The sequence below is a fragment of the Melanerpes formicivorus genome, unplaced genomic scaffold (genome assembly GCF_026170545.1).
Source record: "Melanerpes formicivorus ecotype bairdi unplaced genomic scaffold, bMelFor1.0.p_v2 SCAF_9, whole genome shotgun sequence".
NCBI classification, from domain to species: domain Eukaryota; kingdom Metazoa; phylum Chordata; class Aves; order Piciformes; family Picidae; genus Melanerpes; species Melanerpes formicivorus.
In genome coordinates this window covers 3,158,168-3,185,523 of record NW_027142361.1, presented here as the reverse complement: position 1 = coordinate 3,185,523, position 27,356 = coordinate 3,158,168, and the positions used below count along the sequence as shown (strand labels likewise).

General features: G+C 41.6%; 1 protein-coding gene across 23 annotated transcripts in view; it reads left to right on the top strand.

Annotated features, from left to right (window-relative positions):
• Positions 1–27,356, top strand: part of DST (dystonin) — a 523,559-nt gene that overhangs the window by 289,678 nt on the left and 206,525 nt on the right. For 20 of the 23 annotated variants that reach the window (XM_068142981.1, XM_068142971.1, XM_068142968.1 and 17 more), the window contains 20 exons: positions 10,193–10,305; positions 10,438–10,544; positions 11,115–11,234; positions 11,573–11,668; positions 11,748–11,875; positions 14,431–14,524; positions 14,779–14,933; positions 18,283–18,745; positions 18,833–18,961; positions 19,148–19,225; positions 19,323–19,484; positions 19,599–19,703; positions 21,322–21,417; positions 22,729–22,854; positions 23,242–23,394; positions 23,877–24,031; positions 24,163–24,289; positions 25,283–25,466; positions 26,491–26,648; positions 26,980–27,158. In XM_068142981.1, the coding sequence (XP_067999082.1) occupies positions 10,193–10,305; positions 10,438–10,544; positions 11,115–11,234; positions 11,573–11,668; positions 11,748–11,875; positions 14,431–14,524; positions 14,779–14,933; positions 18,283–18,745; positions 18,833–18,961; positions 19,148–19,225; positions 19,323–19,484; positions 19,599–19,703; positions 21,322–21,417; positions 22,729–22,854; positions 23,242–23,394; positions 23,877–24,031; positions 24,163–24,289; positions 25,283–25,466; positions 26,491–26,648; positions 26,980–27,158 (2,928 nt within the window). Of the gene's footprint in view, positions 1–10,192; positions 10,306–10,437; positions 10,545–11,114; positions 11,235–11,572; positions 11,669–11,747; positions 11,876–14,027; positions 14,286–14,430; positions 14,525–14,778; positions 14,934–18,282; positions 18,746–18,832; positions 18,962–19,147; positions 19,226–19,322; positions 19,485–19,598; positions 19,704–21,321; positions 21,418–22,728; positions 22,855–23,241; positions 23,395–23,876; positions 24,032–24,162; positions 24,290–25,282; positions 25,467–26,490; positions 26,649–26,979; positions 27,159–27,356 lie in introns of those variants that run through there. The other 3 variants (XM_068142988.1, XM_068142984.1, XM_068142983.1) reach the window with 1 other exon arrangement.

Genomic DNA, 27,356 nt, shown 5'->3' with positions numbered 1-27,356 from the left:
CATCGAAACACTTGAGCGTGTCCAGAGAAGGGCAACAAGGCTGGTGAGAGGCCTTGAACACAAGCCCTATGAGGAGAGGCTGAGGGAGCTGGGATTGTTTAGCCTGGAGAAGAGGAGGCTCAGGGGTGACCTCATTGCCCTCTACAACTACCTGAAGGGTGGTTGTAGCCAGGAAGGGGTTGGCCTCTTCTCCCAGGCAACCAGCACCAGAACCAGGGGACACAGTCTCAAGCTGCGCCAGGGGAGGTTTAGACTCGAGGTGAGGAGGAAGTTCTTCACCGAGCAAGTAATTCGTCATTGGCACCGGTTGCCCAGGGAGGTGGTTGAGTCATCGACCCTGGAGGCGTTCAAGGGGAGATTGGACGTGGCACTTGGTGCCATGGTCTAGTCATGGGGTCTGTGTTGATAGGTTGGACTCGATGATCCTCGAGGTCCTTTCCAACCTAAGTGATACTGTGATGCTGTGATACTGTGATACGCCTTTTAATGGTGGTTGCCCTGAGATACCCTTCCCGAGATGATATTCCATGGAATCCTAAACTCTGGACTACCATAGATGAGGGAATTAAGCGCCTGAGAGAATTTGCTGTTAGAGAGCTACTCTATGGTGAACATGAAACTCTGAATCCTGATGACGTTCCTGTAGGAACTGGTCTTGCTAAAAAGCTCACCAAGCTTTCTCCTTCTAATTATGCAAACATTCTGGCAAGCAGGATTATGGCAAGAAATTATGGTGGAGCTCCTCCTGTGGTTGGCCAATTCAGTGATCAAATGAGACAATTGAAGGATAGCATGACACGTGTTTCTTTGGTTTCAGCCATTGAAACTCTGTCTGGAAAAATTGAGAATTGCATGAAAGAGTTGAAGGATGAATTTAAAAATTCCATATCCCAATTGGCACAAAGAGATAATTCCAATTCTTCCTCCAGGTGGATACAAGTTTCATCTGTGAGGAATACACGTCCTCCAAGGAGGTCATTCCAAAACAGATCAAACCAAAACAGACCACCAATGCAGTCACGTAGGACTATTTGGATAACTCTGTGTGATCAGTTTGGTGAGAAAATGAACAGGTGGGATGGTCAAAGAACTTCTAATCGTTTCAGGAGACTGAGGGAACTGCAACGTGGCAGAACCCGAGGTAGCAATACCAGAAGGGTAGCTGTTACTTCCACAGTTTCCCAGAACAACTCTGGTAGCTCCAACAGTGGCTCCAGTTCTAACACTGCACACTGTGCTCAATGCACAGAGATAACAGAATCTATTGGGCTGTGTACATCCAGTGGCCTGGCACTTCAGAATTTGGGAAGTACAGGGCCTTGGTTGACACAGGAGCTCAATGCACCATAATACCATCATTCAGAATCTATAACTATTCTGGGAGTCACTGGTGGATCTCAAGAGTTAAGTAAGGTGGAGGTTAATATAAGTTTGACTGGTAAACAATGGAGGAAGCATACAGTTTCAACACTTTCAACAGATTGCCAATGGGCTGGATCCACAGCTCAAGCATCTGTCATGCAGTAATCCACGATGCTCTGGAGAAAGGCAGTGTTCCAGAACACATCCAGTTCATTGATGATATCATCGTCTGGGGTAAAACTGCTGAAGAATTCTTCGAGAAAGGTAACAAAATCATTGACATTCTTCTGGATGCAGGTTTTGCCATCAAGCAAGACAAGGTGAAAGGGCCTACCACAGAGATTTAGTTTCTGGGAGTGCGGTGGCAGGATGGACGCCGACACATTCCAGTGGATGTGGTCAATAGAGTCTCTACCATGGCAAATCCCACAAACAAGCAAGAAACTCTACGTTTCATGGGGATAGTGGGATTTTGGAGACTGCACATTCCTGGATACAGTCAGATTGTGAAACCTCTGTATGATGTGACTTGAAAGAGAAACAATTTCCACTGGGGACCTGAACAACAAGCAGCCTTTGACCAGATAAATCAAGAGGTAGTTCAAGCAGTGGGTCTGGGACCTGTCCGAGATGGTCCAGACATTAAGAACATTTTGTATATGGCTGCAAGTGACAATGGTCCAACCTGGTGCTTGTGGCAAAAAGCTCCAGGTGAGACACGTGGACGACCTCTTGGTTTCTGGAGTCGAGGTTACAGAGGTTCAGAAGCAAATTATACTCCAACAGAAAAAGAGATTCTAGATGCCTGTGAAGGAGTGAAAGCAGCTTCTGAAGTAATTGGAACTGAATCACAACTTCTCTTAGCTCCCAGATTACCAGTTTTGAATTGGATGTTCAAAGGCAAAGGTTCCACACCACATCATGCCATAGACTCAACATGATCTAAGTGGATGGCTCTGATAACACAGAGAGCTCGAATGGGAAATCTTGAAAGACCTGGTCTAGTGGAGGTGATCTCAAGTTGGCCTGAATGTACCAACTGTGCTAAACCTCCAGAGGAGAAAGTAACTCGTGCTGAGGAAGCTCCTCCTTACAATGACCTTTCTGATGATGAAAAGAAGTATGCTTTGTTCACAGACGGTTCCTGTCGTCTTGTTGGAAACAAACGAAGGTGGAAGTCTGCGGTGTGGAGTCCAACACGATGAGTTGCAGAGGCGAAGGATGGAGAAGGAGAATCCAGTCAGTTCGCAGAGGTAAAAGCTGTCCAGCTAGCTCTCGACGTAGCTGAATGTGAGAGATGGCCAAAGCTTTATCTCTACACCGACTCATGGATGGCAGACATTGCTCTATGGGGATGGCTAAAGAACTGGAAGAAGAATGGTTGGCAGAGGAAAGGAAAACCCATTTGGGCAGCCGACCTGTGGCAGGACATTGCTGATCGAGTTGAGAGAATTCCAGTGAAGGTGAGACACATTGATGCTCACATTCCTAAGAGCAAAGCTACTGAGGAACAGCAACCCAACCATCAGGCAGATCTAGCTGCAAGAGTTTCTCAAGTAGACATGGACTCTAATCTTGATCTTGACTGGAAACACCGAGGTGAGATATTCTTAGCTCGGTGGGCTCATGATTCGTCAGGACGTCAAGGCAGAAATGCAACATACGTGGCCTTCATCAGGCTGCGTCCCCTCTCTTAATCGCGGCAGCATCCAGGTGGGTTTTGAATATCTCCAGAGAGGGAGACTCCAGAACCCCGCTAGGCAGCCTGTTCCAATGTTCTTTCACCTTCACAGTGAAAAATCTTTTCCTCATTTTACATGGAACTCCTATGCCTCAACTTCCACCCCTTGCCCCTTGTCCTGTCATTGGATATCACTGAGAAGAATCTGACTGCATCCTCATGGCACTCACCCTTTTCATATTTATAAACATTAATGAGGTCACCCCTTAGTCTCCTCTTCTCCAAACTGAAGAGACCAGCCTCCCTCAGTCTCTTCTTGGAAAGAAGATGTTCCACTCCTTTAATAATTTTTGTGGCTCTATGATGGGCTCTTTCAAGCAGTTCTCTGTCCTTGTACTGAGCGGCCCAGATGTGAACACAATATTCCACATGCGGCCTCACAAGGGGTGAGTAGAGGGGGAGGAGAACTTCTCTCAACCTACTAACCACACCTCTTCCTAATACACTCCAGAATGGCATTGACTGCCTTGGCCACAGGAGCACATTGCTGGCTCATGGTCTACTTTCCATTACTAGGTATTTGTTATCTTGAATCAATCATAATTTAGTTGCTCCCTAATTGAAATAACATTATTCAAACCCTGCTTTTTTCCTCACTTCTGATACAAACTGTGTGTGGCAGTTTGTGAGAGACTAATAAGTTTGTCTCTCTTGATGTGAGTCAACAAAGATAAACTGGAAAGAAGGTGGAAAGAATCCTGTCTACCAATCCTGGATGCAAATCAGCTTGTGATTGCATCGTGATAACACGGGACTACAACAATGGACCCAAGGACCCAGCCATCACGCCTTTAGGGCAAGATAATCTCCACCCATCAAGTACCCTGGGCAGGGTGACACAATGGGTTTTACCACCTGTTTCCTGAGGTGTAAGGAATGCGGGGGGCCTTGTCTGGATGGAGACGGGGGAGACGGAGATTCCCCCCCCCCTCCATCCAAAATCTTGCCCAAACACACAGCAATACACAGAACCTAAGGATTATTTCCTGCCCCTGGAATTCCTGAGGGACAATATTTGAATACATACCTAAGGACTAAAAACTGTATAAAAGACTGGAGCATCTACTGGTTTGTAGAGAGAAACAGGAGAGAGAAACAGAGGAGAAAAACGGGGAGAAAAACAGAGATGAAGGAAAACACAGGAAACTTCTGCCGCTGAGAAGGGAAAGCCGGGACAATGCTGGTGCGGAGAAAAGAGGCTGCCCAGAGGAACACAGCTCTTCTCCAGCCAAAGCCTCAGCATCCTTTCTCTACAGACCCAGGCTGCCCAGAGGAGCCTCAGCACCGTTCCTGTATCAACCCAACATCTCCCCAGAGGACCACAGCTGTTCTCCAGCAAAAGCCTCAGCACCGTTTCTCTACAGACCCAACATCTCCTGCAGCACCTTTCCTCCACAGACTTTAACTGTCTTAGGGGGGATGAGGGGTGTGGTAATATAATTCCTCTTCTCTCTCTCTTTTCTCTCTCTCTATTTTCTCCCTCTCCCCTTCTTATGTCCACTTTATTTGTAATATAATTCCTTTCCTCTTCTCTCTCTCTTCTCTCTCTCCCTCTCTCTTTTCTCCCTCTCCCCTTCTTATGTCCACTTTATTTATGTAATAAATAGTCTAGCTGTTGATACTTTGGCTTCGTTTGTGCCTCTAATTTCACAACACGGGAATATTTAAAAGAACTGTGTCTCTGGACTGAGACATTTAATGTCTCCGGACCTTGACACAGTTTAAAGCTGATGGCTAGGAAATTTTCCCCAGATTGAGTAGAAAGTGGTAGAATGTAAATAAATTACCACTGGATGCAAAAGAAAAAATAATGGTAAGGTTTAAATAATTGCATTGGTCTGATAACTAACATAAAGTTAATTGTTGTATAACTTTTTCTCCTTCCGTCTTCTTCACTCTAGCAGATACTAGCTGGTGCTTTTGCTTGGCTATTGCTGACCTTGGCTGTGTTCTTGTTTAAGACAAAGTACTAACAAGCTACTCTCTGCTTTTCTCCTCTTTCTTTTTCCATTATCCAGGAGGGGAAGAGGGGGAAGCTGTTGGTAGCCCCCCTGGTTTTGTCCATTGCGTTTCATATTTGTATATTTTAGTGTGCTTGCAAATATAGCTTCATTTGCTTTCACTGAGCTAGTCTGGCAATTTTATTTTGGGGGTGGTGGTGTTTAATTTCAACCCACCACACTGTGTCAAACTACTGACACTTGCACTAAGATTTCAATAGGCAGGCACCTTCCAGTCTTACTATAACTTGGAATGATTAATAACGTGCTGTGTAGAAGCCAAAGCTTTTGACTTAGGTGTGGCAGCAGCAGAATCATCTCCTTTGTGTGGAATGTTCCAGTTCAGCTGGTGTTTGGGACGTTTATATGTGTTTTGATGGCAAAGCCCCAAACCACTGAATAATCTGCCATAAGATGACTCACAGTATTATGACAAAAGGTGGAGTCATTGTCTTTTACTTAAAGTGCATTTAATTTAATTTCTTCTTGAAAAGAAGTGTAAATCCACTTACTAGTGCAACACAAATGGATACAATTGTTGTGCTTGACAGATTGCTTCTACAAAACTCATACATTTTCTCTGTAGACTTAAAAATTAAAATATCTGCCGTGATGGATGATGCTTTTACATCTAGCGTTTATGTCAACTAAGACCATTAAATAAATACTTATTAGAAGGATGCTCTTCACAGCTGAAATTTACACAGCTAGGAATTCAGAATTCAAAGGAGACATTAAATACTAAAGATACTGGAAATTATTTGGGAGCATTTATAGTACAGCTCCACAAGAATCATTGTGCACAATCACTGCTCATTAATAACAGATTTCCTTAGTTCTTAGAGAAGGATGGTGATCAGTGATCACAGCACTGAGATCTGTGTGCGCATGCTCAAATGCGAATTCTCATGTACCCAATTAGTGGGCAGGGACCTCTGCAAGCTTACAGCAGATAAAATCGACCTTTACTGAAAACTGTGAGAAAAGACAAGCAAAAGGAGCATGGCTTTCCTGAGCCATGTTTTTCAGATTAATTTTTATGGGTCTAAAAAAAGTCTTTTACTGAGCTCTAGGAGGTAAGCTGCTTTTCCTGTGGCTTTTCAGTGTGTCCCTCTACTATTTGGGAGGAGGAAAGGTTGCTGTGCAGAGGGTGGAGGACCCTATAGGGGTCCTCTAGGTTGCTATGCTGTGTTAAGTGGGTAATTAACTGAAAATAGCAATATTCATTGCAAATTTCCCTGGGTCTTAAAGGGGGAACTGGAATAACCTTATGCTGCTATGAGTTGCAGGGATGGGAAAGTATGTTTAAAAGGTGGGGGAGGCATATCACAGAGTGGATTCTTCTTCCACTGCAGAGTTGAAGCCGTAGCACCAATGTAAAATGATGTATTTTGCAACAGCAGTTGGTTTCATTGATTTGTTACCTGTACTGCAATGAGAAAAACCTTACCTTCTCTTCATCCAAATGATGGCATGATTCTAAGGAGATGATCATGTCACATCTCTGTGACTTGAAGCCCTTTTTCTTGGGAACAGAGAAGGCTTTCAATAAACTTGTCCTTTCTTGTTTTGAGAGTTGGCAATTCATAGTTTCATAGTTTCATAGTTTCATTCAGGGTGGGAAGGGACCACAAGGATCATCTAGTTCCAACCCCCCTGCCATGGGCAGGGACACCCCACACTAGATCAGGCTGGACAGAGCCTCATCCAGCCTGGTCTTAAACACCCCCAGGGACGGGGCCTCAACCACCTCCCTGGACAACACATTCCAGGGTTTCACCACTCTCATGGTGAAGAACCTCCTCCTCACATCTAGCCTGAATCTCCCCACCTCCAGCTTCATTCCATTCCCCCTAGTCCTATCACTACCTGAGATCTTGAGAAGTCCTTCCCCAGCCTTCCTGTAGGCCCCCTTCAGATACTGGAAGGCCACAATTAGGTCACCTCGGAGCCTTCTCCTCTGGAGACTGAACAGCCCCAACTCCTTCAGTCTGTCCTCATAGGAGAGGTGCTCCAGCCCTCTGATCATCCTCGTGGCCCTTCTCTGGACACGTTCCAGCACCTCCACATCCCTCTTGTAATAGGGGCTCCAGAACTGGACACAGTACTCCAGGTGGGGTCTCACCAGGGCTGAGTAGAGGGGGAGGATCACCTCCCTCGACCTGCTAGCCACACTTCTCCTGATGCAGCCCAGGATCTGATTGGCTTTGCGGGCTGCAAGTGCACATTGAGAGCTCATGTTGAGCTTTTTGTCCACCAGCACCCCCAAGTCTCTCTCCTCAGGGCTATCCTCCAGCCAGTCACTGCCCAGCCTGTATTTGTGCCTGGGATTGCCTCGACCCAGATGCAGGACCCTGCACTTGCTCTTATTGAACTTCATGAGGTTGGCTTGTGCCCACCTCTCCAGCCTGTCAAGGTCCCTCTGGATGGCCTCCCTTCCCTCCAGCGTGTCTGCTGCACCACACAGCTTGGTGTCATCAGCAAACTTGCTGAGGGTGCACTCAATGCCACTGTCCATGTCACTGACAAAGATGTTGAATAAGACAGGTCCCAGGACTGATCCCTGAGGGACTCCGCTTGTCACTGGCCTCCACTGGGACATGGAGCCATGGACAGCCACTCTTTGGGTGCGGCCATCAAGCCAGTTCCTTATCCACCTAGTGGTCCACCCATCAAACCCATGTGTCACCAGTTTGGAGACCAGGATGTGGTGCTGGACAGTGTCGAAGGCTTTGCTCAGGTCCAGGTAAACAACATCAGTTGCTCGCCCCTCGTCTATTAATTTTGTCACCTGCTCATAGAAGGCCACCAGGTTGGTCAGGCGGGATTGAACAAGCAGTGTAGCTGATTCTCAGCCCATTTTTATCAAGTGTGAAACAAATGTAAAGAAAACAGGTGAGGAAAACAATTAGCCAAACCAGCAGTGTACACTTACAGAAACTTGCATCTCATGTCAAAACTGTGCTGTCGAAGCAGTCTTTATTAATCATACTGTCTCCATTATTGTGGGTGAAAGAGGAAACTTGAAGTACTTTGTTTCCTTTTCTAGTACTGTCTTTTATTTTCCTTGGATTTTATGTGCTGCTAAGAGCAACTACTGATCTTGGTTTCCTCGCATTGTTTCCTTTGCACTGAAATTCAAAGAATAGCATGAGCTGGATCATGCTCCCAGTAAGCCTATGGGAGGTGGAAAGTCCCACTGGTTTATGAGGATTGTGTTTCTCTTTGCACCACTTAAGTTTTATTATTAATTAAACGTTCTTTCAAGAAATAACTGGTACAGCATTGTCATCTGTCTTGTGGGTTTCTTTAGCAGATTTACAATTCAAAGTTCATTAAATGACAACCTTGTACTGAGTTTCCCAAAGTTAGTACCATTTTGGGGTGTTGCCAAATGAAATGTTATTATTCCTTTTGAGCAATGTGATATTTATTGCTGTTGCTTCTCTCTGTTGCAATTCTTTAAAGCTTCTGCAAGGAGAAACAAAACGGTTTCTCTTGATACAAAAATGAGACTTTTTTTCTTAATTTATTTTTCTTTGGGTTTTGTCTTGTAGAATTTTTTCAGTATGTGATTTTTCAGTAGCAAATATTTTAGACTCTTGAGTTTTTGCTCAGCATCTTTGGAATTCACCTCTTCCTTTTAGTAGTTATTGCTAAGACAGTTCCTGGTGTGTCAGACAGTAACAGGCTGTGTCCTGAAACTGCAAAATCTGAAAGCCAAACACCACATAACAAACCTAAGGGAGAATATTAATTTAGAAGTTTTACATTAATTTAAAACATTAGTGATACTGGCACAGAATAATACTTTGAGGGCTTAAAGATGTTTATAGGTAAGATAGGCTTAAGACCAACATTCCATTAATATGAGTGTTGTGACTGGCAGTGTTGTTTAGCAGGATGAAGGTGTGAAGGTGTAAGCACATGGGGCTGAGGGTTATCTACAGACGAACTGGCAGCAATGTTTCTCTGAAAGCAGAGCTTCAAGGCAGTGTGACCGTTTGAGGCTGTGCCTTTAAGAAAGGGACAGTGCTGGGACACTCTGGCTGAATGTTTTGAAATAATAATGAAAACAATCAGATATTCTAAACGAATTTCATTGGTAGATTGGTAGAATGCAACTTTAAGTTTGAGTTCAGTTGGAATTTTTCTCAGTTTCTCTCTGTCCTGCTTTTCCAGCCTGTCTGCTTCTGAGCAGCCGGAGTTTGACCTTGGATACCAGATAAGCACTAATCCTGTACTAATAGGCATACTAAAATTCTTCTTTCTTAATAACTACCTTTTTCTCTCTCTTACCCTCTTTGGGAAAAAAGGGAGGTAGGGGGAGAGAAGGGGGTACAGGGGGGAACCCTCCTCTGTCCAGAGGTGGGGGCTTGTTCCTGTATCTTTCTTTGCTGTGTATTTCTGTATATATATTGTAAATACTGTATATTGTGTACATATCTTGCATTTTCCCATTGCTTGTAAATATAGCTACATTCCTTTGCTTCTCCAGCTGAATTACCTGTGGATTTTTTTTTCCTCTTTGTGGGGGAGAGAAAGTTAGGCCTTCTCTCTCAACCCACTACAGGCAGTTTGAACAAGACTTCTTTAAAGCCCAGTAGGAATACTTGTCTTCCAGGTTTAAGTCACGTTTTTATGAGTGAACTTGTTTCTGTATGGATTCTGGCATGAGCTAAAGAGACAAAATTACTGCAGACTTGTAAAATGTAGAAGTGAACTTCCTCAAGTAAATGAGTCCTAACAGAAAAGGGAATTTCATTTCCTTAAGGGCAGTGGAAAGGACAGGGTACAGTAATACAGAGTCAGTGCACACCAATAAAGGTGCATAAGAAAAGATTGCTGTATAATGGATTGCCAGAAACTTGAGCTTGTAGATAAAGAACTGGCAGTGTTGCAGTTGTCTGCTGCTTGTGTTTATCACTTAGCACTGACCCTCAACTTGTTCACACAATTTTAACAAAACCCTGTTTTCATGAGAATTCTGTTGCTGTATCCTTTGTGCTCTGGGTTTGCCTTCCTGATACAGCAGTAGTTTAGAACTGGTGCAGAGTTGTAATCAAGTGTTACTGTTTTCATTTGACAGGCCAGACCTGATAGACATGAATAGCGTTGCTATTCAAAGCAACCATGCAAATTTAGAGCACGCTTTTTTTGTAGCAGAAAAACTTGGTGTCGCCCGACTTCTGGATCCTGAAGGTAAGAGAGCTGCAATGGGCTTTGCTGCAACCCCCTGACACTAAAGTAAAATCCAAACTGCCTGCAGGTTGTAGCATGTTTGTGGGCAATCTTACACCTACATGATAAAGCATTGTGCTCTCTTGGTTATAGATGTTGATGTTTCCTCACCTGATGAGAAGTCAGTAATAACTTACGTGTCATCACTTTATGATGCATTTCCCAAAGTACCAGAAGGTGGTGAAAGCATCAGTGCAAATGTAAGTAGGAGAAAAATACCTGTGCAGTATGTGGATTTCATTGTTGCAATTCTTGATTTCAGCTCCAAAATGTTAGCTGGATCTTTTGTAGGACTGCTGTCACACTTTTCCTTGGCGTGATTTTCTATGAGGCTTGAGGTTTTCTATGAGGGTTGAGATTTTGGAGGCCTAGCAGCTACTTCATGTTCAATACATGAAAATACTTGTGCAGAACATAACTAAAACCATTATACCCTAAACTGGAGAAAGATAAATGTCTTAAGTTCTTACTTTTCAGCCATAGACCTGTCTGGGAGGCACCTCAGTGCCTCTTCGATTCTTATGAATTTTTAGTGTATTAAACTGGAAAATTCTGTATTTTCAATGGAATTACTGAGACCAAAACTGAAGAGTGAAATCATCTATGTGGAAGTTTTAATAGAGTTGTAATGAGCAAGTAGACAGTTTCAGAATTGCAGGGTTTAGAAATCCCTGTTCTATGTGTGTGAACACCTCATACTTCAAAGACAAAGCAAAATGTGCTCTCAGATGATATTCTTCTGATCTGTAACCTGGATTGTCCTTTCATAGGATGTTGAAGTCAAATGGGTTGAATATCAGAATATGGTGAACTACCTTGTGCAGTGGATCAGACACCATGTCACGATCATGTCTGACAGAACATTTCCCAACAATCCTGTGGAATTGAAGGTGAGGTGTAGTGTCTTAAATCCTAGTTGGAATGGCAATTTATCTTACTGACTCAAAGGATGCTTGACCAAATGAAGTGCTTGTTAAGTTACATGATGAGATCAACTGTAGAATAGTGTAATTCTTAACCTTTCCAAAGTACAATAAATACATTACTAATGTATGAGCAATCAGAGCAAATATCTATCTAGCTTGTTACTGATTAATTTATTTTTTTGTAGAACTCAATTAGAACAGTGTAAGAATGTAAGCTTATGAAGAGTATTAAGAGGGAGTTTAGAGAGCAAGGTTATATTCACTGTAAGTTAAAGTTAATGATGGCTTTTATGTTTCTGCAGGCATTTTATAATCAATATTTACAGTTTAAAGAAAGAGAAATTCCACCAAAGGAAACAGATAAATCAAAAATTAAACATCTATATAAACTGCTGGAGGTAGGTTTTAACATGCACTGAAAGGTATAGAAAATCCCTACCTATGGCTTAAAATAACAAATGCGTATGTATTTTCAAGGTGTGGATAGAATTTGGACGCATCAAACTTCCTCAAGGCTATCATCCAAATGATATAGAAAAAGAATGGGGAAAGCTTATTATTGCCATGCTGGAAAGAGAGAAGACCCTACGACATGAAGTGGAGAGGTACAGTAGTGAATGGAAGCTTAACATATATTTTCTGTTTTTTTAACCCATATTGAAAATTGTAAATGTCTTCTTCCATGATAACATCCACATTATTTTTCTAGTTCAAGGCCTGAAGTTGTGCACCTACTTCATGGAAGCAGGTTCAGATGGAAATAACCTCAGAAGGTCATGATGAATAGTACTTGTGCCTCAGATCATCAAAGAACTTAAATATAACTTCCTTCTTTGTGAAGTTAGTGAGAGCTAGGTTCATACCACTTTGCTGTCTCATTTGGACTTTATCTATTAATTAAAGATTTCCATTCACTAATTTAAACCCCCCACTTTTTATTTAACTCCTATGTTTGGGCTTCTACCTGCAGATAAGTGTAGACACCTAGGTCTGGAATCATTCTACTTAATGTTAAGCATCCAAAGGAGATACTTAAGATCTAAATCACTTTATGGAATCCTGGCATGGGGTGACAGTAGAGTGATCATTCTCTCTGCTTTATGTACCTAAAATTAGGTGTGAAGAGTCAAGACTGTTGTGTAGAAAAGTCCTCCGAAAGACAGATTTTAGTCAGAAAAGATCCTCAGAACAGTCAGAGTTGGAATAAATATGCGTTATGCTTACAAAAGCAAGAGCGGGACTGACATAGCACATTCAATGGGAGGTGTTGATCCACAGCATCCTGCTGCAAAAGACTCTCCTGTAGAGGAATACAAAGTAATCCCCACCATGCTGAGCAGGACACTGTAAAGCAGTGAAAGAAATACAGTCTACTAGATCCTGCAGCGTAACCTGTCCTGACCTGCCAAAACTGAAGTCAGTACTTGCCTTCACTGAAAGGAATTCTATTCATTCTTGCAGAAAGCTGGATTATCTTTGTTGATTAAGTGTATAAATGACATCAGTTTATTTCTTTTCCTACCAGATGTACTGGTAATTTTATTCAGAACACAGGTAAACAACCATAAACTTAAACTCTTTCCCATATTTCAGGATTGATAAAATCACTTAAGTGACAGATTGCATGTTGATGGTCACTTCACTATCTGTGAAATTAAGAGAGGAAAGTGAAGTGATTTTAGCTTAGTGATCAAGTTGAAGTTGTCAGTGGATCTGGACACAAGAACTCGATTCATGTTTGTTATATTCAGTCATTAGTGCATCTCACTAACATGAGGTGTTGATACAGCTCCTGGGATGGGATTTAGTTGTGGCAAGAATGTGACACCCCTAATACTGAAAGCACTAAAATTTTGTCAGCAAGTCTGGTGAATGCATTTGAAAATATCAATACACATAGGCAACGTGTGGCCAGATTTGTGCATGGGATCAAAATGAAAATGATGTCAGTGAGAAGAATGCCAAACTCAGCTCTAGTTTGCAAAACTAGCAGTTTGGTATTACTGCAGGGGTATGTGTATGCCTTTGCCTTCTTTAGAAACAGAGTCATCTCATGGTGTGAGTGTTGTTTTTCAGGAGATCATAGAAGCAAGAGACGAAATACTGAAAAAAATTCCCCCTAACCCAAATCCTGAATTACAATGTAACCTTAAGGGCAGTGATCAGATTTTTCTTGCTTGTTTTGTAGTCAAAACAGCAAGAAGCAATTAGCTCTGAACATCAAAGATGTTGAAGAAGACAGATAAATGGGAAAGGACAATTAGAGAACATGCATGCTTAGACAGTGGAGCAATGATGGTGGATTGAATGGTGTGCAGGTGTCCCAAATTATATTATTATGAGCTGATGAACCACTGTAGTCCCTCAGTTCTACTGTGCAGTTCCAACCTGAAGGTGTTTTGTACCATACTGTAGAGCGTGGATTTTTTACTTCACTTCTTTTTGAAACTTTTTATTGGCAAGGCTCAGAAACACCACAAAAACTTCTTTAACTTCTTACTTGGCTTATAGACATCTAGTGACACTTATATAAAACATTTGGCATGGTGTTTCCTAGAGACACCCTCATGTTGCTGCCTTGTCTGTACTTGCAAAGCTTTAATGCCAGGCAGGGAAGCCAAAAGCAAGGTAGTGTACATAGCCTCAGGTAAAATCCTTTGAAGAGCTGGCAGAATATTAATTGCTGGTTTTTGAATACATGTACTGAAGCCTTTTTAAAGGAGGAGAGATAAGTGTTCAAAACCAGTAGTGAAATTTCATCCCTAGAAGATGTACATTTTGTGGGAGCTGTGTTTCTTCTTTTCATTGTTCAGCAAACAGCCAGAAGGACCCTCCTCTGGATGTAAAAATGAATAGCAGTAGTTACAGCTATCATAGCAGTGATTCACTATTTACCAACAGTACTAGTGCTCGGACCAGTGTTGACTCTCATGAGAATTTCCTTTCTGTTAATTGTGGTCCCACACTGATCAAATCTTGTATAAGCTTTGGTAATGGCACCTTAGAAGGACACAGGTAAGTTGTATATGTTTGTTCTTCATATTAGATGCAGTTTGTTTGTTTAATTGTTTTTAAAGTCATGAAACATGTATAGGAAACATAAATAACAATACTTTTTTTTTCTTTTTTTTTTTTTTTTTAATGCTCTGGTATCACCTAGGTTGGAGATACTGCAGCAGATTGCAAACGGAATTCAGCGAAACAGCCAGAGCTGTGAGAGCAAACTAATACTTGCCTGGAACGCTCTGCAGTCTGTAAGTCAGTTGGTGATTTTACTTATGTGTGTTCATTTTTAGTGTTATTTTTAATGTAGTGCTTCTTCAGGAAAATGCCAAAAATTACCTGAAATGAGTTCAGTTATGTTTTTTAAAATTTCTGTTAGCAGTTAGATGTGTGTCACAATTGTTTCAATAGCAGAAGAAGATTGTTTTGTTTTGATTTGTTTTTTTAAAAATAACTTCTATTTAGTTTAGCTGCAGGGCTTAATGGCTTTCTCTTATTTATTCAGGATGCTAAACGATTAGAGTCAGGGCTCCAGTACCAACACGAAGCAGAGGTAGCTGGGTTTCTTCTTGAATCTGAGAACCTTCTCCACCAGCAAGTGGTTGATGCCCAAATTCTTATTGATGGAAAATACTACCAGGCAGACCAGCTTGTGCAAAGGTACTTTACAGTGTTTTTATATGTATAAACAAATGCCCCAAATACGGATACTTCCGTTGACAACATTTCCAAATCTTTATGTCTATGGATAAACTTCTCAATCTCTCAGTGGGTGCTGAAATGAATATTAGCAGGTATGCTGGTGGGTACATGGCTCCATAAATGTTGTTGAAGGTGAGGCATTCTTTGTCCTCATGTGTGAATGTTTTGTGGTTCAGCAGGATACGACTTTAATGTTTACTAAGTATCTGAATGTAAACATCTTAGCTGCCTTTTTTTTTCCCATGAAAAACGCATTTGTTCTCAAAATGGAGGTGAGAGTTTTGGTGATAGCTGTAGGTGTCGGCCCCCTTCCCCACCACTGGCAACAATAAACACTCAGACAAACGGATTGCAAAAGTGATGGAAAGTTTAAATAGAAAGCAGTGAACCTTTACAGAAAACCAAAAGCGCAATGACAAAAGAAAACCAGAAAAAATCCCAAAACAGACCCAGAGAGATCCCATCCCCACCTGAGGGTACACCCAAAACCTCCAGGGCTCCTTCTTCCCCCCCCCACTACTAGGCTAGTCTCAGCTGGCCAGGTCTGAGACTGCCCATCCCCCCGTGGCCTTGGACCTAGCCAGGCCCAAAGCCAGGAGGCATGTCCCGCAGTTACCGGCTGACGGAGGAGGAAGAGAAAAGGAAGTGCTAGACTCTGCACTGGATCTTATAGTGGTGCAAAGGATTGTGGTAGGAAATACTACATAATTTCCTGTGTCTACCCCTCTGGGCTGGACTTCTGGACACAGGAAGTAAACATTGCAGGGGGCACCCAGCTCAAACTGCAACATGCCACCCCTTATTTCATACCATAATCTTTGCACCCAAACACATCATTAAATCAGAAATCTTCCGATGACATGTTCGGCAAAGTCCATATCTTCATCTGGGTGTCCACCCAAACAATCTCTCATTCAGGCTCAAGTGTCAGTCCATTCCAGTTCTTCTTCCTTCATCTAATGGAACCTCCCAGCGATGCAGAGTTCGCTCTTCTGTGGTGCAAGCTCTTCATGGATCCGTTGGACATCCTGGTCACCTGGAAAGAACCTCACAACTTCTCAACCAAACCATTATTTCCATCTCTATTTACTCAGCAGCATATTTCCACCCCTGGGGCAAGCCAGTCAGAACAATCAGGCTCTAACTGCTTCTCCACCCTTCCAGGAAAACAGCACGCTGAGCCTTTCACAATCCTGCATGGACCTACCCCAAGCCCAGTGCTGACTGCTTCCAGCCGCGGCCTGAGGCTATACAGATGCATGTCACAGTACACCGCCTTCCCGCTAGGCGTTCGAGTACCAAGACGTGACAGCATCCAACAACACAACCCTCCCCCAGAAGAGGGAGGGGCTGCACCACAACCTACTGAGAAGAAGGGAGGTGGAGCCAGGTGCTAGGTGCCATTTTTGGAACTCGTCCGAAAGAGTCGGGGAAGAGACTAGGGCCGGCCCTGCCGCAGCCTGAGCGCATGGCTGGGACCGCCGTCACCACTCTGAGCGCACAGCCATGCTCACTGCCGCCGCAGCCCGAGTGGACGGCCGGGGCCGCTGTCGCCGCTCCGAGCGCACGGCCAGGTCCGCCGCCACTGCAGCTCGAGTGGATGGCCAGGGACCGCCGTCGCCTCTCTGAGCGCACGGCCGGACCTGCCGCCGCCACAGCCCGAGTGGACAGCCGGGCTCTGGCCACCTCTACCGCCACAGTACAGAATCAAAATCGCCTTCACCCCTTGGGCATTCAAACGGCTTCTCCAGCAAAAGCTATAAATGCGTCCTCAGGACCCTTGAGAACGGCTTTCCAGCTGGAGCCCCCGTTCGCCCTTCTTGGGTTTCGGGAGCCTGGCTCGCCCGCTCGCCGTAGCTGGCCCTACCCCGCAGCGAGAACGGACCTGACTGATCTGCTCGCCGCTGCCCCTCCCCCACTTCACTCCCCACTGCTTCTGCCGCTCCGCAGAGAATAAAGGTGGAGGAAGGGCAAGTCCCGCATTCTCAAGTGGTGTCCCAATTCTGATGGTTAAGAACCACCCCTGCTTGAAACAGCAGGAGGGACTCCGTGCCCCCGGCCACGTACCAGGTGTCCCCCTGCAATCCACAAGAACTCACACAGTCGCCCCAACAACAACACTTTTGCCCCAACTGCCAAAAAAACCAGAACGACGCCCAGAACTAAATTTAAACTCTCTTATCTTTTGCAATCCGATCTGCAGAGCAAGTACAATAACAATTAACTTCAACTCCTGGCTGGCTAGGCCAGGAATGTAAGGGGTTGGGGGCAGACCCCCTGCCCACTGTAACCATCCTCTGCTACCAAGAATGTGCTGGGTTGAGGGAGACCCCTTCCCCACCACTGGCAACAATAAACACTCAGACAAACGGATTGCAAAAGTGATGGAAAGTTTAAATAGAAAGCAGTGAACCTTTACAGAAAGCCAAAAGCGCAGTGATAAAAAAAAAAAAGAAAAAAATCCCAAAACAGACCCAGAGAGATCCCATCCCCTCCTGAGGGTACACCCAAAACCTCCAGGGCTCCTTCTTCCCCCCCCTACTACTAGGCTAGTCTCAGCTGGCCAGGTCTGAGACTGCCCATCCCCCCGTGGCCTTGGACCTAGCCAGGCCCAAAGCCAGGAGGCATGTCCCCCAGTTACCGGCTGATGGAGGAGGAAGAGAAGAGGAAGTGCTAGACTCCACACTGGATCTTATAGTGGTGCAGAGAATTGTGGTAGGAAATACTACATAATTTCCTGTGTCCACCCCTGGGCTGGACTTCTGGACACAGGAAGTAAACATTGCAGGGGGCACCCAGCTCAAACTGCAACAGTGTCTAAACTGGTGATAAATAAATAGTTTCTGTGTGGCAGTTTGTATGGTCCTGGTAGACAGATGTATTTAAACAGCATAATTGGATTTTTATGAAGAAGTGGCTCCAAAGTTTTTCAGAATTTGCCCTGGACTGAGTGAGATCAAGCATGTAACAGGTCCTTGTCAGTGAATTGTGTTTGATCTACTACAATATGTAGTATCTCTTGAGATTTCCACTTTGCTAATCATTCTCTGGAATTGTGTATGGTGCAGACTGGTGCTCATACCATGCTGGTTTTCTGGTTGTTCCCCTATTTCTTCCTTCATTATCTGTATTTATAAAAGTGCAAGCTGACATACCCTACACTTCCTGGTATAAATGCTTATTTGTAAATACCAAGTACAATTGAAGTGCAAGAGGTCATGCGCATTCATACTGCTATTCAGTTCAGGATGATAAATTTTAAGCATTCAGTGACATATTATTTTATTTACGTATTTTATTTTAATAGGTTTGCAAAACTTCGTGATGAACTGGTGGCCATACGGACTGAATGTGCTGCTGTGTACAACAAGGGGCATGCACTGACAACAGAGCAGACAAAACTTATGATATCAGGAATGACTGAAAGCTTAAACTCAGGATTTACAACAAACCTAACCCCTGAATTAAATGCTACAATGACCCAAGCTTTAACACCCACTTTGGCTTCTTCCAGCTTGACATCTGATCTTTCATCAGGTCTTACTTCCAGACTAACACCAACCGTCACTCCCGCTTACATGCCAGGCGTCCCACCACGGTTAATTCAAAGCTATGTGACAGGAGTAGACAGTGGCAGTCTGCAAACACTCAAACTGATGCAAATCAGGAAACCTCCCACGAAATCAGCTTTTGTGGATCAGAATTTCACAGAAGAAGAGGTGAACATGAAATTTGTCCAGGACCTATTGAACTGGGTAGAAGAAATGCAGGTAGCAATCTTTATGGAAAATGTCCATTTCTAATAGTTAGGTTTACGCCTTGCAGATCATGATTAATTTTTCCTTCCTGTTTGTAAGGTGCAACTCGATCGAGCAGAATGGGGTTCAGATTTACCAAGCGTTGAAAGCCATTTGGAAAATCACAAACATGTCCATAAAGCTATTGAAGAATTTGAATCCAGTCTTAAAGAAGCTAAAATCAGTGAGGTAAAGCATTGCATTCTTTATTTTTTTGGTTACTCTGTTACTGGGTGACCCTTAAACTAACACTCAGTTTTAGAACTCTGTTTGGTTTCATAGTCCTCTGATGTCTTTCACTTGCGAAATCATGAGATCTAATGGTTTAACTGTCTATACTTACTGTTGTCTTTTGTTGTCATGCTCACAATACAGATACAAATGACTGCCCCTCTTAAACTCAGCTATGCAGAAAAATTGCACAAACTGGAGAGTCAGTATTCAAAACTCTTGGTGAGTGAGTTATACCTCTTTGATGTTCAGCTTTCCAGTCTTTAGTAAGGGATGAGTTTTAAGTCTGGTTTTTGTATTTATTTTTTTTTAAATAAAGAACACCTCCAGAAATCAAGAAAGGCACCTAGATACTCTTCATGATTTTGTGTGTCATGCCGTGAGAGAGCTGATATGGCTGAATGAAAAAGAAGAGGAAGAAGTTGCATATGACTGGAGTGAAAGAAACCCTAATATAACAAGAAAAAAGGAATACCATGCAGTATGTATTGTTGTGTAGTCCAGAGGGAATAATTCAGTCATCTTTAAGAGATTTCTAGAAATTTTCTCTCTCTCTTATTTTTTCTTTACTTTTTTTTTTTCCTGGAAAAAACAGGAATTAATGAGGGAACTTGATCAAAAGGAAGAAGTAATTAAATCAGTACAAGAAATAGCTGAGCAATTGCTTCTTGAAAATCACCCTGCCAGGCTAACCATTGAGGTAAGTTATTAGAAAACAGCACACACAACAAGAAATGGGTTTTGTGATTTAACAGACTTTGGATTTTGGAGTAAAGTAAGAGTAGTGCTAACTCACAGGAAAGTAAACAGCAAGAGAAGACTTTTTAAAAATACATATTTTTTTTTTTCTTTTTAACCTTCAGTGTCTCTGTTGTCTCTGTCTTCCAGTTTCTAAAAAAAGTGAAAACACTTCTATAAAGTTAAGGTTACTTATTGGATTGATTAGATAAATCTCTGCAAAGTCTAAAAATAAAATTTCAAGACTTGCTCTATACAGTTGGTTCTAGTCATGCATGCAGCTTTTAGAGCTGTTGATAAAAATTGCATTGGCAAACCGAGGACACAGCCAGAACAGTCCTTCTCGGGCTGGACTGAAAAAGAAGTTTCAGAAGAGGTTTTCTTTTCGCAGTATGTATAGGTTCCTGTTATGGTGTATGGTATTTGTCAGTGAATTATGCATCTTGTTTGGATGTTAGAAGTCTGACCAGACAATGGGATGTCCTTCTGTATTATGGGTAAACAATATACAAAAAACAGTAGCTGTTTTAGGGTCAAAGAGGTCTCCAAAGGGGAATGCAAAATGCTTTTCCCTGTAGATCTTCAATAAAAGAGTAAATACAGTGGATGGCAAAAATGGAAAGAATAAAAAGATAGGTATGAAAAATCAGTCAGAGGATGAATTTTTGTGATTCTTCAATTTATATCTGTGTAAATTTGAAACATGAAGAGACCTCCTCCATTCCTTTCTTCTCATGTAATATGGGAAATTCTACCTTTTAAGATTATATGTTGCTCCAATTTGGTATTAATATTTTAAAGATAGCTATTACGAAACCAGGCCATCACAGTGAAGATAGCTATGCAGGTTATGTTGTCTGCAATAATATTATAATGGGATATTTGAAAAGAAAGGGAAAAAAAAAGGCAGAAGAAAAAAAGGCTTCTTCATTTTCTATAGAAGAATGCATCACTTTTAAATTCGTTGAAGTCAATGGAAAAACTCTCAAATTGCCTAAGAATCATACTGACTGGAAAAATTGAGACTGTGACTTCAAAGTGAAGAGTACCCTCTGCTGGTTACTCTCTGCTGGTCTCTAGCAGCAGCACCCTGCAGGCAATGTAGGAGGCATCCCTCAAGTAGGGCACAAAATTGCACATTCCCACAAGTAATTATTTCTGTTGTGTATGAAGTGTTACTTTAATACAAGATTTGTATCCAGGCAAGAACCCAGCTTTTTTAATAATGTAGAGACACAAAATTGAAGATGAGTTTAGGTGGAGGGAACCTCAGAAGATGTGGTCCAGCCCTTGCTTAAAGCAGTGTCAGGTCTTGCTTTGGCTGAATTCTGAACATGCCTGGCCTGAGGATGGTGGTTTCACAGCCCCTCTGAGTTTTCTTAGCTTTGACTATGCTGTAGACCATGGTAGGATTTTTCTCACATCTAACTGGAATTTTTGTTGCTGCAACTTACTTCTCCTAAGTGAGATTGTTTAAATGCTTATGTTTGCTGCATTCCTTTTGTGTTGCCTAAATTCTGTGAAGCTGTACATATTTAATTTTCATTTCCTTTTGTAAAATATATCTATCTTCCTTAAAGGCCTATAGAGCTGCAATGCAGACACAATGGAGCTGGATTCTTCAGCTCTGTCATTGTGTTGAACAACATTTGAGAGAAAATGCTGCATATTTTGAGGTAGGAAAGCAAATCATTATAAATGTGAGATGTTTTCAGTTTTGTCTGTAGTCAAAAAGTTCCACCAGAAGTATCATGGTGATTGTAACATTGACCTTTGCCATGTGTGGTTGTTAGATGATGAACCAGGATCCCACAGGATTGTTACACCTGCAATGCCTTCACTACAGTTATATCAGTTCACATAGGATGAAAATCTGACCTGACAGTTTTTGGAGCACCACAGCTGCAAGTAGAGACTCTGAGAATGCAGCCATGTTCCCTCTGTCATGCACAACTGCCATCAATACAGCTTCTGTGGATAATGTAGAATGGACAGTGGTTAGTGATGGCCTAGGGAGAACATATCCTAGGTGGTTGTTCCAGAAGTATCCAAATAGAAGTGAAACATGCAGCATTAATAATAAATTGGCAGAGAACAACCTGACAGCAGACACGTCCAACAAAACACCTTTCTGATTGTCACTGTTTTACATAGTCAGCAAATGATCCAGTGCTCCGCTGTTGAATGAGGGTTGAAGGGGTTTTTGGTTTGGTTTTGATTTGGTTTAAATAATTTTTAAAAATATGCATTTAAGTTATGAAGATTAATTCTTAGTATCTTCTGGGTTGAGTGCTTGAAGAAAAAGAGGAGTGATGTTGGGATGAGTTGCCTTCTGACTGAAAAAAATGTGAGAGCCCAAAGTTAATAAATAGATGGTGAAGACCAATTTGAACAATTCAGGCTTCTAGTGGTAGATGGAAGAAATGGGAATTCTAGAGTTAAAGAAGAAGGTTTTAGAGACAGGATAAGGTAAGGATTTTCACAGGATGTTCCCCCTCCCAGTCATGCTTAACCCTATTTTGTGGGTGCAGATATACATGCAGAATTGCCAAGCGTGACAGCTCACTTCCTCTTCTGCACAAAATGTTTGCTCCAGTGTGCTTGCCAATTCTTTCAGATAGTTTGCTACAGTTTGTAGGCTTTGCTTGTCCTTTATATATGAAAGTAATTGTAATTCCAAGGGAAGTAAGAATCACTTCAGAAAGCTTTACCATTGCAGGAACAGTAACCAACTAAGGTTCAATAACACTGAATTAATTCTGCATGTAGATACTGACTATAAGTGGTATTATGACGTGTGCCTTCTTGGAAGAGCACATTTAAATGGACATGATGTCATGGTTAGTCTTGTGTGGTGCAGTGGTCACCTCAAGCTACTAGAAAATACTATTTTTAAAAAGAAAGCACTTCAAGAGAACTACATAATGTAGGTGTTTGTATACTTCTCAGGTTGTTTAAAAATAACCCAAATATTTTTCTCATCCTAGTTTTTCACTGATGCCAAAGAAGCTATGGAATATTTAAAGAATTTGAAAGATACCATATACCAAAAATACAGTTGTGATAGGTCAAGCAGCCTTCATAGGCTGGAAGACCTTGTTCAAGAGTCTATGGTAAGAATTCAAGGATTTTCTTGATGTGAATTACAGTTAAAGAAGAAACATGTAAATGATAGCAGGATATAAAATACTTGCATTAAAATTACTCCTTTAAAGTGAAGGAAAATAATTTTAAGAACTTATAATTAAATAATTGCCTCTGTCCACATATAATGACTCTTTTTCATAACCTTAAAATACAGTTATATTTATTTCTGTATCTTCACAATACCAGATGTTGTGGGAAAGCAGTGGCTTCACACAGATACTCTTTGTTCTTGTAAAATGTGTTACTTTTAAAAAGCACAGTACAAGAAGTCAGGAAAAGAAAAGCTTAACAGGAACAAAGAAGCAGCACTGTATTCTGTTTCTTATGACATATTCTTTTCTTAACTGTTTTAGGAAGAAAAAGAACAACTCTTGCAGTATAAAAGCACAGTAGCAGGCCTTGTGGGGAGAGCAAAGGCAATAATTCAGCTGAAGCCAAGGAACCCTGACTGTATACACAAAACATCCATCCCAATTAAAGCCATTTGTGACTATAGACAAATTGAGGTTAGAAACTTGAATTTCTTCAAGTAATTACAGACGTGAGAATTCAGCTGAAGTTTCGTTAATTGCCATGTTCCTGGATGATGTTGGACTCTGAATTTCTTCCAGCCTAGTAAACAAGAGCAAATCTTTGTGTTGAATGTTGTTTTTCATAGTTTCATAGTTTCATAGTTTCATTCAGGGTTGGAAGGGACCACAAGGATCATCTAGTTCCAACCCCCCTGCCATGGGCAGGGACACCCCACCCTAGATCAGGCTGGACAGAGCCTCATCCAGCCTGCTCTTAAACACCCCCAGGGACGGGGCCTCGACCACCTCCCTGGACAACCCATTCCAGGGTTTCACCACTCTCATGGTGAAGAACCTCCTCCTCACATCCAGCCTGTTCTGTTGCTTATTTGTTGACACCAGTTGCAGGAGTGCTTTGTAAAATTATTTTATGATGCTTAGCTCATTAAATTATTCTGCTTTTCTGTTAATACTAGATAACTATTTACAAAGATGATGAGTGTGTACTAGCAAACAACTCCCATCGTGCTAAATGGAAAGTCATTAGCCCTAGTGGTAATGAGGCCATGGTTCCATCTGTATGCTTTACAGTTCCTCCTCCAAACAAAGAAGCAATAGATACAGCCAACAGGTAGGGACAACACAAACCCACCCATTTTCTTTTAAAATTCACTTTCATGCAGTTTGAGTTAAAATGCCATCTAGACTTTTTTCCTCCCTTTTCTTGTGTTACTCTGATCTAAAATTGAACTCTTGTCTCAGAATTGAACAGCAGTTCCAGAATGTTTTGGCCCTTTGGCATGAGTCACATGTAAGCATGAAGAGTGTGGTGTCCTGGCATTACCTGACAATCGAAATTGAAGCTGTTCGATCTGGCAATGTTGCCTCGGTATGTATTATGTCTTAGGAAGGGCCATTTAGCCATTTACTGGGAAGTCATAGCCTACACTTCCTGGAAACATCTTATAGTGAACAACTTGCGGAAATTCTCATCTTTGTTGTGGAAATAGCTGGGCAGTCACCACACTGGTTTGACTGTGCAACCTTCTGCCTCAGTTTGAGCAGCCTTTACACAGATAACATTTAGGGAGGGAACAGAGACATGGTATCATGAAAACTACCTGCAGCCTTACTGTGCTGATCTCTCTAGTCTCCTGTTGTCAGCTGAGCTGTTGAAAGCAATGAAGAGTGACTAAATGTTATTTTTACTCTGCAAGAGTCAACCTTTCTTCCTTTATGTTGAAAGTATCTGGGCACAGCTTCATTAGGTTAAAGGTTAATCTTCACAAAAAAACCCTTTTAAAATCATGCTGCAACTTATTACTTACAATAGAACAGTTGTTAAGTGACATTCTGTGTTCCAAGCTGAAGGCAGCTGAACACTTACTCATCTATAATGCATTTTTTCATTCTTATACATGTCTGTAACTTGAGATGTTCAGTAGTTAGTTGGGATCAATTTGTCAGAAATGAAATAGTGATATATACATGAAAAATACTATTCTTTCTGTCTAAAACAGTGTGTGAGATCAGCAAATTACGCAACATTAGATATGACTAACATTAATTAATACAATAATGTATTATACAGCATTGCTGTATATCTGCCTACAAACTGTTGAAATATTTGCAATACCCCAAATGACATTTTTACTCCTTAGCATGCAGCCCATTACTGTGTCTTAACACATTACTGTGTCTTAACACACAGCCCATTACTGGTATTAAAGATGGAAAAGCCATCTAGTAGGCTCTAGCCTAGGAACAGCAAGCTTTCAGAACCTCAGTTCTTTGACTTTGCCATCTGACTAATGTGTGTTATGGAGACTCTGTGAGTGATGGATCATTGCTGATAGTGCCTTGGGTTTATAATCTGTTGCAGATAAAGACAATGCTGCCAGGTGAACATCAACAGGTTCTAAGCAATTTACAATCATGCTTTGATGATTTTGTGCAAGATAGTCAAGAGTCCAAAATCTTTACAAGCTCTGATAAAGCACAGCTGGAAAGGGAAGTTAATGTCTGCAAGCAGTACTATCAAGAGCTTCTGAAATCTGCAGAAAGAGGTAAAACTTTGCTGAGAACAAAGAGGGAGATCATAGTTCTTGATACTGAATCCAAGCTCATTGTACTATGTATGCAAAATACATAACATACATACATTGATATGTATATGCATATGTCTAGGTATACAACTCTATGAATACAAACTGTAGTGAATTACTTATTTTATCATACTGATCTTTAATGTCTCTGCTTCTGAACAGATAGGGAATTCTCATTTTAACAATGTTCGCAATTATATTGTACAGAAGCGCTAAGTTTATTAAATGTGCATAATTAAGCTATGTGAAAATATTGATGTGTTATTTTATATACAAAGCACTACAGCTAAAAATTTATCCTCTGCTCACTGTAACCATTCCCTCCTTGTTTTTGAGTGCTGGAAATGCAACTTGCCTGAGTGCAGAACAGAATTAAGACCTCTTTCACACTGTTAAGGCAAGAAAAGTGTCTTTCCTGGCTATTTTCCTAGCTACACAGAAGGCATGCAGTTACTGCTCTTTTAATTCAGAAGAGCAGAAATCTTAAAATACCTGTTCTGATTTGCTGTTGAGTAGGTAATGACTTAAAGATAGTGGTGCAAAGCTGAATACTGCATTTGCAGGAAAGACGTGTTGCCTTCTGCATCTGAGTGGATCTGAAAACAAATAAAATACCTAAAGCAAAATGAAAACTGAAGCTCTCAAAGTTTACTACAGTATTGTGCCTGATACCATCTGACCAAAAGAATCCATCACTGAGTTTACCAGGGTCTGCATGGGGATGAGGTTTGTGCCTGAGATTAATGGTCAAAGGCACGTGCTCATTTTTATGCAGGACGAGGTGATCTAATTAGGAACACTTAAATTTTTAGCTATGAAGTTTTCTATGTAGCCAAAATTCCAGTGGAAACTGATGGCATTTCAGCCAGTCACGGAAAGACCTGTAGAATGGTGATCTTACAAATTGTTCATGAGAAGACTCAGTGAAAATTATGATGATGATGACAACTTGACTTGCTAACATGTGCCTTGTTTCTTTCAACAGAGGAGCAGGAGGAATCTATTTACAATCTTTACATCTCTGAAGTCAGAACCATCAGGCTGCAACTGGAGAGTTGTGAAGAGAGGTTAATACGGCAGATCCGAACCCCAATGGAAAGAGATGATCTACATGAAAGTGTGTTCAGGATTTCGGAGCAAGAGGTGAGCCTGTTTGAGAAAGACTGTTTTATCTAGGAAAAGAATTTTGTTTTAAAACAAATGTATCCAGGTGTTTTGAGTATAGCCAAGAAAGTTTGTGATGGACTTGGAAAGGACAAGAGTCAAACACTAAGCTTGGGTTTGTGAGAGAAGAGATGCCAGTAAATGGTGACTGTCAGTTTCCCCCTTAATGTATACATTCCTTAAAAAAAAACATTTAATGGTGTACACATGAAACAGGCAAAAGAGAGCAGATCTGTGCTGATAATGATACATTGTGTATACCTTAGGTTAATGTAAGATAAAAGTGATGTCCATCATCTCCCATTTACAGAAACTGAAGAAAGAACTGGATCGACTGAAGGATGACTTGGGAGTTGTCACAAATAAATGTGAAGAGTTTTTTAGCCAAGCTGCTGGTTCGCCTTCAGTCCCTACTCTGCGCTCTGAGCTCAGTGTTGTTACTCAGAAAATGAACCAAGTTTATTCCTTGTCTTCCATTTACATAGATAAGTATGTAATAGGTCATGTCCCATCACACAGTTTACTGTTTTCTCTTCAAAATAATGATGTAGTATAACCAATATTGATCAAGGAAAAGGGATTTAACATTTTAACACTATATAAAGAGGTACCCTGTCACATGCAAAGGCTGAAAAACACAGATGTGTTGAATATTGGTATTGATGGTTCAGTTAACAGATCACTGTT